Here is an 11,937-nt window from a genome sequence, read left to right on the forward strand (position 1 = left end):
TGGAGTACAGTGGCACAATCTCGGCTCACTGCAACCTCCACTTCCAGGTTCAAGCAATTCTCCTGCCTCAGCCTTCTGAGTAGCTGGGATTACAGGCATGCACCACCACACCCAGCTAATTTTTTTGTATTTTTAGTAGAGACGGAGTTATACCATATTGGCCAGGCTGGTCTGGAATTCCTAACCTTGTGATCCACCCGGCTTGGCCTCCCAAAGTTCTGGAATTACAGGACAGTAGAACATTTTTAAGAAAAGATAATTTTATGGAAGTACATACTAAAACACTGATGACAGGTAAAAGAGACTTCAGTACCGTAGGTTTGCATGAATTTAAATGTCTTTAGGCAGGGCATACATTCTGTAATTCACTACAAATACTATTGCTTCCTGTTACTGAATACCACTTCACCATTTGTTTTCGCCTCCTGGCCAGTGAAGGCATTTTTAAATTTGTGCCCCGTATGTCAAATACAAGGAAAAACTATGGCGAAAAAATTGCAGATACTAAGAAAACAAACAGTGAAGTGGTATTCAATAATAGGAAGCTATAGGATCAGTGGTGAATTGTAGAATGAATGCCCTGCCTAAAGACATTCATATTCAGCTTAAAAAAAATATGATAATAGCCAAACAAAACATGTCTCGCTCACAAGCTACTTAATCGTGAGCCCTCATTGAAAGCATTTATCCATTCCTACTTTATCCGTGACCCTATGATAGGTGTTGGGGGGGGACAGATCAATAATCAGGGAGCCCGCAAATATATAAATAAAGCTCAGTTTATTTAGAAAGGCAAGATATGTCAGTTGCTCTCAGTGTAACAAAAGCTCAGGCATCTAAGTTAACATTTCTGTTGCTTACAAGCCCCACTTGATAAATTCCCTGTGGAACTCAGCTATATCCTGGCTAAGTGCTTTTATTGATCTGTTGACAGTAATTCTCTACCTCCCCAAAAACTTTTTTTTTTTTTTTTTTTTTGAGACAGAATCTCACTGTCGCCAGGGCTCGAGTGCAATGGCACAATCTCAGCTCACTGCAACCTCCACCTCCTGGGTTCAAGCAATTTTCCTGCCCCAGCCTCCCGAGTACCTGGGATTACAGGTGCCCGCCACCACGCCCAGCTAATTTTTTGTATTTTTAGTAGAGACAGGGTTTCACCATGTTGGCCAGCCTGGTCTCAAACTCCTGACTTCATGATTCGTTCACCTTGGTCTCCCCAAGTGCTGGGATTACAGGTGTGAGCCACCGCACCCAGCCCCAAAAACTTTTTAAAATGGTTTCTGTCATTTCTTTGGTAGCAGTCATGATTTATAAAGAAAATACTTTAATTGCATTTCTGTTGTCCAAGAAGGTGTCAATATTGCCCAAGAAGGTGTTTGAACACAGCTGTGTATTGTCTGTGGCTGCTTTTGTGCTACAACAGCAGAGTTGAGTAATTAAAACAGGGACCCTATAGCTCTGAAGCCTAAAATATTTATCTGACCCTTTACAGAAAAACTTTTCTGACTCCTCCTCTAGATTTTTCTTACCTGTTTTAAAATATGTGTAAATGGAATCAAGCTGTTAACCTACAGTTAAGTGATAATGTGTAATAAGCAATAGAAATGCAAAAAACCATGATTGTATGTGTCTAACAACAGAGCCTCCAAATACATGAGGCAAAAGCAGACAGAATTGAAGAGAAAAATAGACAATTCAATAATAATAGTTGGAGACTTCAATATCCTACCTTCAGTGATGAACAGAACAACTAGATGAAAGATCAAATGTCCCACTCTCAGTAATGAACAGAACAACTAGATGAAAGATCAAATATCCCACTCTCAGTAATGAATGGAACAACTAGATAGAAGATCAAATATCCTACTTTCAGTAATGCATAGAACAGTTAGACGGATCAGCAAGGAAATATAAGACTTGACCCACTCTGTAAACCAACTAGACCTAACAGATATCTATAGAACACCATTCAATAACAGCAGAATGCCTATTCTTCTCTAGTACATATAGAACATTCTTCAGGATAGACCATATGTTAGACCATAAAACAAAATTCAATAACTTTATAAGGATTGATTTCATACAAAGTAGGTTCTGCAACTACATGGAGTGAAATTAGTAGTCAATAACTGAAGGAAATTCGGTAAATTTATAAATATGTGGAAAAACACACTCTTAACCAATAAGCCACAGAAGAAATTACAAGGGAAATTAGAAAATGCTTTGAGATAAATGAAAATAAAAACAACATACTAAAACTTAGATGCTGGCAAAGCAGTACTCAGAGGGTGCTATATGAATTTACAACTCCTATCAATTTACGCTTATATACATTGAAAAGAAGATCTCAAATCAGTAACCTAGCATTCCATCTTAAGAAACTAGAAAAAGGGCCGGGCACGGTGGCTCAAGCCTGTAATTCCAGCACTTTGGGAGGCCGAGGCGGGTGGATCACGAGGTCAAGAGATCGAGACCATCCTGGTCAACATGGTGAAACCCCGTCTCTACTAAAAATACAAAAAATTAGCTGGGCATGGTGGCGCGTGCCTGTAATCCCAGCTACTCAGGAGGCTGAGGCAGGAGAATTGCCTGAACCCAGGAGGTGGAGGTTGCGGTGAGCCGAGATAGCGCCATTGCACTCTAGCCTGGGTAACATGAGTGAAACTCTGTCTCAAAAAAAAAAAAAAGAAAAAGAAACTAGAAAAAGAAGAGAAATCTAAAACATATTTATCAACTCCTTTATGCCCAGTCCTGTTTTGGGTCTAGACACAGCTAGCAGAAGAAAGGAAAATTAAAGATTGGAGCAGAGATGAGATAAACAAAACAGAGAATAAAGAAACTACAGAGAGAATCAATGAGACCGAATGTTGGGTCCTTGAAAAGACCAACAAAATTGACAAACCTTTAGCTAGACTGGCCTAGAAAAGAAGATTCAGATTACTAAAATCAGAAATGAAAGTGAGGACATTACTACCAACCTTGCAGAAATAAAAGAGATTATAAGAGAACACTATGAGCAATTGCATGCCAAGAAACTAGATAACTTAGTTGAAATGGACACATTTCTAAAGAGACACAAGCTACCAGAACTGACCTAAGAAGAAATAGAATATCTGAATAGATCTACAAGTAAAGAAATTTACCTACTAATAAAAAAAAAAAAATCCCTACAAGAAAAGCTCAGGAACAGATGACTTCACTGGTGAATTCTTCCAAACGTTATAGAAGGATTAACACCAATTATTCCCAAACACTTTCCAGAGAAAACAGAAAGGAGCAATTTAACACATCCTATAAAGCTAGTATTATCCTGATAACAAAACTATAGACTACTATCCATTAGGAGTATAGATGCAAAAATCCTTAACAAAATACTAGCAAACCAAATCCAGCAACGTATAAAAAGGATTATATGTCATAGCAAAGTGGGATTTATTCCAGAAATTCAAGGTTGGTCAAACTTACAAATATCAATCAATGTAATACACCATATTAATAGAATAAAGGATAAAAAATATTCTAATAAAAATATCATCTCAATAGATGCAGAAAAAGCTCTTGACAGAATTCAACAACCTTTATGATAAAAACATTTAAACTAGGAATAGAAGGGAACTTCTGTAACTTCGTAAAGGGCATCTTTGAAAAACAGAGAAACAAATGGTAGACATCGTACTTAATTTAAGATCAAAGACTGGGAGCTTTCTCCCTAAGAACAGGAATGAATTTGGACCTCTGCCTTACATTAGTTATTAAAAAAATTAACCACATACAAAGATTTAAATGTAACAGCTAAAAATATAAAACTTTTAGAAGGATACATAGTGGTAAATCTGCATGAGCTTGGATTAGGCAACCATTTCTTAGACATGACATCAAAAGCACAAGGAACTAAAGAAAAACAGATTAGGGCGGGGCAGGGTGGCTCACCCCTGTAATCCCAGCACTTTGGGAGGCCGAGGTGGGCGGATCACCTGAGGAGTTCACAGGAATTCAAGACCAGCCTGACCAACATGGAGAAACCCGTCTCTACTAAAAATACAAAATTAGCTGGTGTGACAGTGCATGCGGGTAATCCCAGCTACTCGGTAGGCTGAGGCAGGAGAATCGCTTGAACTGGGGAGGCAGAAGTTGCAGTGAGCCGAGACTGTACCACTGCACTCCAGCCTGGACAACAAGAGCAAAACTCCATTTCAACAAAAAAAAGAAAAAGAAAGAAAAACAGATTGGTTGGACACTGTCAAAATTAAAACCTTTTGTGCATCAGCGAACACTATCAAAGTGAAAAGACAACCCATTCACACTTGCAAATCTTATATATGATAAGGTTCTAGTATCCAGAGTATGTGAAGAACTCTTAAAACCCAACAATAAAAAGACAAAGGCCCCGTTTTTGTTTTGTTTTGTTTTGTTTTTTTAAAAAAGGCCTGGGGAACTGGATGCAATGGCTGACTCCTATAATCTCAGTACTTTGAGAGGTTGAGGCAGGAGGATTGCTTGAGGCCAAGAGTTTGCGACCAGCCTGGGCCTCATAGCAATACTCTGTTTCTACAAAAAGTTTAAAATAATTTTTTTTAATTAGCAAAGGATTTAAATATTTGTCCAAAGAAGATATACAAATGGCCAACAAGCACTTGAAAAGATGCTCAACATTACTAGACATTAGGGAAATGTAAATCAAAACCAAAATGATATACTGCTTCTACTAGGATGACTATAATTAAAAGATAGAAAAAGAAAAAAATAAGCGTTAGTGAGGATGTGGAGAAGGTGGAACTCTCATACATTGTTGGTGGAAGTGTAGAATGGTCCGGCTACTATAGAAAGCAGTTTGGCAGCTCCTCAAAAAGTTAAATATAGAGTTACTATATGACCCAGAAATTCCATTCTTAGGTATATACCTAAGAAATCGAAAACATATGTTCATCCAGAAACTTGTACATAAATATTCATAGCAGCATTATCATCCATAACAGCAAAAAAGTGGAAACAACCCAAATGTCTACCAACTGATGAATGGATAAACAAAATGTAGTATATCCATGCAGTGGAATATTATTCAGTCATTAAAAGGCATTAAATATTTATAAATGTTACAACATGGATGAAGCTTGAAAACATTAAGGGAAAAAAGCCAGACATTAAAGGCTATATATTGTCTGTTTCCATTTACATGAAGTGTCCAGGATAGGCAAGTTTAGAAAGACAGAAAGTAGATTGGTGGTTGCTGGGCATCAATGTGAGGAGGGGAAAATGGAAATGGTGGTTGACCAGTATAGAGTTTTTTTGTTTTGTAAATGGTGATGAAAATGTCCTGGAATTAGGGCGATGGCTACGAAACCTTGTGAATATACTAACAAACACTAAATTCTATACTTTTAAATTTTATGGCATGTTAATTAAAAATGTAAAAGCAAATTATTGGAGGAAGTGTCAGAATTGGGTAATAGATTTGAGAGTCATTCGTAGAAGCATTTATTTAAGAGATTTGACTAGATACTCTGTAGAAGTGCAGTTCATTTGCAGAAGTGATGCAAATGTTCTATATCTGCAGTGTCTAATTGAGTGTTTAAAAATAAACATGCATGTATAATAGAAAAGCTGTGATGTAAACCAAACTGTCACAGTACATTTTGCTGGAGGGTTGAAAAACACTGGCTTTGGAGTACAGGCTTAGAGCGACTCCTTCATCTCTCCACACCAATGCTTCCTTACTTTTAAAAAAGAAATAACAGATTTTGTTTTGTTTTCAAAGAGTTGAATAGTTACATGCAAGACCACCTGCTGTACCACTAGAGCTGGGGGACATTCACAGTGCTTCTAGGCAAATGGTCCCTCTGGAGCACAGAAGACAATGCTAGTGGTGCTCTTTGAAGCACCGAAACATGGTTATAGGAACACATGTTGTAAAAGGTCTCCTAAAACCTCATCAAATGCCAATGTAATCCCAACACTTTGAGAGGCCTAGATGGGAGGATGGCTTGAGGCCAGGAGTTTGAGGCCATCCTGCATGAGAGCCTGTCTTTACAAAAAAATTAAAAATTAACCGAGTGTGGAGCTTCATGCTTTGGGAGGCTGAGGAGGGAGAGAGGATCACTTGAACCCAGAAGTTCCAGCCTGGGCAACAGAGCAAGACTGTCTCAAAAAAAAGAAAAAAAGTGAATTCCTTTCCTTTCCTTCCCTTTCCCTTTCCCTTTCCCTTTCCTGGAAGGCTCTAAACACTTAGGCTTCAGTGTTTAGACATCTTGAAAATAACCTTAAAGCAATGTAGAGTTGGCCAGGCACAGTGGCTCATACCTGTAATCCCAGCACTTTGAGAGGTTGAGGCGAGCAGATCACTTGAGGTCAGATCTCTACCAAAAATACAAAAATTAGCCGGGTATGGTGGCATGTGCCTGTAATCCCAGCTACTCAGGAGGCTGAGGTAGGAGAGTTGCTTGAACCTGGGAGGCAGAGGTTGTAGTGAGCCAAGATTGCACCCCCACACCACTGCACTCCAGTCTGGGTGACGGATGTTGTACTGGAGCGAGCTGGGCCTCCAAAATGTTGTAGTGGAGCGAGCATAGGAAGTGAACACTAAGACAAAAGTATGCCAAATTGCGGGGTCCTTATTGCCGGTGGCCACAGAGGACTCTGTCTCTCCAGCCTGTGGCCCCGAAAGGAGGGTGTCAAGACCTTTTATACCTGTACAACCATCTTGGGAGTGAGGGTGAGGGGCAGGAGTAGGGTGAGGGGCTTCAAACATTCCAAGGGGTAGAAGATTCTGTAAATTACCTCCTGGGCGGAGATGAGGGTGAGGGGCTCTGAACATTCTGAGGGCCAGGGGACTTTTGACATCCTGATTGTTACTTAAGCAGTTCACAAACGTTAAGATAAGCATTTGTTTACACATTGTCTGGATAGGGTGGAAATTACAAGTAGCAGGGGCCAAGATGGCATGGGTTTGGACTGCTTGCCTGTCACATTTGGGTTACAGAGAGCAGTTTAAACAGAAAGCCGAGGTATGGTTGAGGTATGCAGGTTTATGGGGCCTTTTACCGTGTCACACAGAGTGAGACTTCACCTCAAAAAAAAAAAAAAAAAAAAGTAGAGTTAAAGTTGCCTTTGTTGTTATCAGTTAAGCTGAATAGCCACAACATCCCTATATGACTTCAGAATGTGAATGTGTGCCTGCAGAAACGACATACTCTCCAGTCCCAATGCAGTTTTTATACTATCAAATAACCACATGAAAGGAAAGAGATTTGAGTCTCAGAAATGGCTTTGAGCTCCCTGTCTGGTTTGTGTTTGCTGACTTTTCTGGTGTCTAGGGATAGGCCAGTAGGAGGGCTAATGGAATCTTAAGTCATGCCAAATATAAAGATCATGAAGTCTATGTTTCTGTTGTCAGTGGGGTGGTACATCAGAAAGCTGACTGGGACAGCATCCATGAGAAGATATGTCAGCTCTTGATTCCACTGCGCACTTCCATGCCCTTCTACAATTCAGAGGAAGAACGGCAGCATGGCCTGCAGCAGCTGCGGCAGCGGCAGGTAGGGCCTATGGCACTTTCCATGGTTAAATCATAGGTGCAGTGAAGCTGCTCAAGACAAAGGTTGAACTGTGTTGAGATCACTAAATTGTAACCTCACTGAGGGCAGAAACTTTGTTTTATATCTTTAAGTCCTCATTATCATTCAGTCAGTTGTTTTCCACATTTACTAAGTACTCTCTGTATTAGTCTGCTATTTACACATTTACTAAATACTCTGCATTAGTTTGATATTTGCTGTCACAACCAAATATCACAAACTGGGTGGCTCAAACAACATATATTTATTTTCTCACAGCTCTGGAGGCTGGGAATTCCAAGATCCAGGGGTCAGCAGGTTTGGTTTCTTTTTGAGCCCTCTCTTCCTGGCTTGCAGATGGACGCCTTCCTGCCGGGTCTTCACATGGTCCTCTGTGTGCAAGCATCTCTGGTATCTCTTTCTGTGTCCAATTTCTTCTTTTTATAAAGACACAAGTCAGATTAGGTTAGGGCCCATCTAATGGCCTTGTTCTAACTTCATCACCTCCCAACAGGCCCTTGCTCCAATTATAGTCATATTGTGAGAGACACAGATTAGGACTTCAACACATGAATTTTGGTGAGGGACACAGTTCAGCTTGTAACATCCACAGAAGCCAAGAGCCTGGCCACATAATAGGAGAGTTAAGAATGATATGTGGATATACCACCAAATAAACAAAGGAAGTTAGCAAAACTTACCACTATTATTATATATAATGTTGAGTATTATTGAGTATTGAACGTCTCAGTCACTCTGTAAAATTAGCCCCTTATTATAAGCCATAAATCTCTAAACATAAGATCCATTCATTTTAGTGTTAGGACACTTGGACAGTGGCCTTCGAACAATGTAGCGTTAAAGGTTTTTTGTGATATTCGCTAAACAGGATAATTCCAGAAGGGAAAATGAGATGTTTCTGTCAAAATTAACTAGGAAGGCAGAAAGTTTCAGATTGTCCTGAGACATGCTAGCTTTGCTAAAGTTTTATTAGAGCTATAAGAATAATACTCATTTATTCATCTGCTAACTCTGTATTGAGCATTCATCTACGTCAAACACAGAACTAAGATGTAAAGATACATGTTTTTGGACCTTAAGGAACACATAGCCCAGAGTTTGCCTTCTTATATCACCTATGTGGAACCTCACATCTACTCTAATACAGACAGGCTCACTATGTGCCTTTAACTGGGTCATTAGGTGTTGCATTATCCCCAGGGCCATCTACATCCACCTTTGCCTTTAACTGCAGGCTTCTCAGATAGTCTGTTTCTCTCTCCCACAGAAGTATTTGATTGAATTCTGCTACACTGTAGCCCAGAAATACCTCTTTGAAGGGAAACACGAAGATGCTGTACCAGCAGCTTTGCATTCCCTTCGCTTCCGTGTGAACCTGTATGGCCTGAGCTCCGTTGAGCTTGTGCCTGCTTACCTGCTGTTGGCCGAGGCCAGCCTTGGTGAGTGAAACAAACTTGAGATCCCTGGATCCCTTAAGTAGTGCTACGTTTGGGTCACACCAGTGATCAAAGAGTCACCCTTGAAAGTAGCACCAAGACACCTATTGTAGAATAGCAGGGTTGCTGTAAAGTTTAGCACAAGGTGGAGAAGGAGATGGCACAGATTTTTGTCTACAACTGGCAGAAATCCACTCAAGCTGGCCTGCACAAAAAGGAGAAACTTTTTTTTAATATGTATTTTATTGCACTTTAGGTTCTGGGGTACATGTGAAGAACATGCAGGATTGTTGCATAGGTACATACATGGCACTGTGGTTTGCTGCCTCCATCCCCATCACCTCTATCTGTCATTTTCCCCCATGTTATCCCTCCCCAACTCCCTACCTGCTGCTGTACCTCCCCTGGTCCCCCAACAACAGCCCCCAGTGTGTGATGCTCCCCTCCCTGTGTCCATGTGTTCTCATTGTTCAACATTCACCTATGAGTGAGAACGTGGGATATTTGATTTTCTGTTCTTGTGTCAGTTTGCTGAGAATGATGTTTTCCAGGTTCATCTATGTCCCTACAAAGGACACGAACTCATTGTTTTTTATGGCTGCATAGTATTCCATGGTGTATATGTGCCACATTTTCCCTGTCCAGTCTATCATCAATGGACATTTGGGTTGGTCACAGGTCTTTGCTATTATAAATAGTGCCGCAATGAACATATGTGTGCATGTGTCTTTATAAGAGAAGAATTTATAATCCTTTGGATATATACCCAGTAATGGGATTGCTGGGTCAAACGGAATTTCTATTTTTAGGTCCTTGAGGAATTGCTACACTGTCTTCCACAATGGTTGAACTAATTTACACTCCCACCAACAGTGTAAAAGTGTTCCTATTTCTCCACATCCTCTCCAGCATCCATTGTCTCCAGATTTTTTAATGATCACCATTCTAACTGGTGAGAGATGGTATCTCAATGTGGTTTCGATTTGCATTTCTCTAATGACCAGTGATGATGAGCATTTTTTTATATGTTTCTTGGCCTCATGTATGTCTTCTTTTGAAAAGTGTCTGTTTATATCCTTTGCCCACTTTTGAATGGGTTTGTTTTTTTCTTGTATATCTGTTTTAGTTCTTTATAGATTCTGGATATTAGCTCTTTGTCAATGGGTAGATTGTAAAAATTTTTTCCCATTCTGTTTGTGGCCGGTTCACTCTAAGGATTGTTTCTTTTGCTGTGCAGAAGCTCTGGAGTTTAATTAGATCCCATTTGTCTATTTTGGCTTTTTTTGCCAATGCTTTTGGTGTTTTAGTCATGAAGTCCTTGCCTACGCCTATGTCCTGAATAGTTTTGCCTAGATTTTCTTCTAGGGTTTTTATAGTGTTAGGTCTTATGTTTAAGTCTTTAATCCACCTGGAGTGAATTTTAGTGTAAGGTGTCAGGAAGTGTTCCAGCTTCTGTTTTCTGCACATGGCTAGCCAGTTTTCCCAATACCATTTATTAAACAGGGAATCCTTTCCCCATTGCTTGTTTTTGTATGGTTTGTCAAAGATCAGATGGTTGTAGATGTGTGGCCTTGCCTCTGAGGCCTTTGTTCTGTTCCATTGGTCTATATCTCTGTTTTGGTACCAGTACCATGCTGTTTTGATTACTGTAGCTTTGTAGTATAGTTTGAAGTCAGGTAGCATGATGCCTCCATCTTTGTTCTTTTTGCTTAGAATTGACTTGGCTATGTGGGCTCTCTTTTGCTCCTTTATGAAGTTTAAGGTGGTTTTTTCCAGTTCTGTGAAGAGGGTCACAGGTAGCTTGATGGGGGATAGCGTTGAATCTATAAATTACTTTGGGCAGTATGGCCATTTTTACAATATTGATTCTTCCTAACCATGAACATGGAATGTTTTTCCATCTGTTTGTGTCCTCTCTTATTTCCTTGAGCCAGTGGTTTGTAGTTCTCCTTGAAGAGGTTCTTTACATCCTTTGTTAGTTGTATTCCTAGGTATTTTATTCTTTTTGTAGCAATTGTGAATGGCAGTATGTTCTTGATTTGGCTCTCTTTAAGTCTCTTATTGGTTTATAGGAATGCTTGTGATTTCTGCACATAGATTTTGTATCCTGAGACTTTGCTGAAGTTGCTTATCAGTTTAAGGAGGTTTTGGGCTGAGACGATGGGGTCTTCTAAATATACAATCATGTCATCCGCAAATAGAGACAATTTGACTTCCAAATAGGAGGAACTTTATGAGGGTGCTGTAGTATCCTATGGGAGCTGAGGCTTCATTAGGGACTAGAATTAGAATGCTATAAGGAACCAACGCAGGCACCTTTCTTTCTTTCCTGGGCCTTGTCTCCTGCCTCTGCTACTCTCTGGGTATCTGCTTCATCATTTTCCCTTTCAGCAGACCAGATTTGTCTACCCTATGCTTACTGTAGAAGACAGCTACCCCAAAATGTCAGATGGAGTTTTTCAACTTACATGTTTTACATTTTGTGATAGGCAGTGGAAAATATTAGCTTCTGATTTCCAATTTTGTTGACATGGCATGAGTGTGGGATCCATCTATATTCCCTGGGATCAGGGTCACATAGTTCAGAAATACAGGAACCCACCCCTATCAATGGGAGAGGCAATTCTGAGAGTATGGAGCAGACTTAGCAGATACCCTAGTGGTGGCTACTATAAAAGGAAAATTAGCATTTTGAGAGGAACTGATATTCTTGAGCATCTACGGTGTTTTAGGCACTGTGCTACCACTTCATACATTTTAATAGCCACCATTAAAAAAAATACTTCATACATTTTGATAGCCACCATTTTTTTAAATACTTTTTTTTTTTTTTTTGAGATGGAATCTTGCTCTGTAGCCCAGGCTGGAGTGCAGTGGTGCAATCTTGGCCCACTGCAACCTCTGCCTCCCAGGTTCAAGTAATTCTCCTG

General features: G+C 39.9%; 1 protein-coding gene across 2 annotated transcripts in view; it reads left to right on the top strand.

Moving 5' to 3' along the window:
- Positions 1–11,937, top strand: part of ZMYND12 (zinc finger MYND-type containing 12) — a 34,016-nt gene that overhangs the window by 3,996 nt on the left and 18,083 nt on the right. Inside the window, exons 2-3 of one of the 2 annotated variants that reach the window (XM_017541772.1) lie at positions 7,391–7,532; positions 8,839–9,010. In XM_017541772.1, the coding sequence (XP_017397261.1) occupies positions 7,391–7,532; positions 8,839–9,010 (314 nt within the window). The remainder of the gene's footprint in view (positions 1–7,390; positions 7,533–8,838; positions 9,011–11,937) is intronic. The other variant, XM_017541773.2, reaches the window with a different exon arrangement.

This window comes from Cebus imitator, unplaced genomic scaffold (genome assembly GCF_001604975.1).
Source record: "Cebus imitator isolate Cc_AM_T3 unplaced genomic scaffold, Cebus_imitator-1.0 Scaffold136, whole genome shotgun sequence".
NCBI classification, from domain to species: domain Eukaryota; kingdom Metazoa; phylum Chordata; class Mammalia; order Primates; family Cebidae; genus Cebus; species Cebus imitator.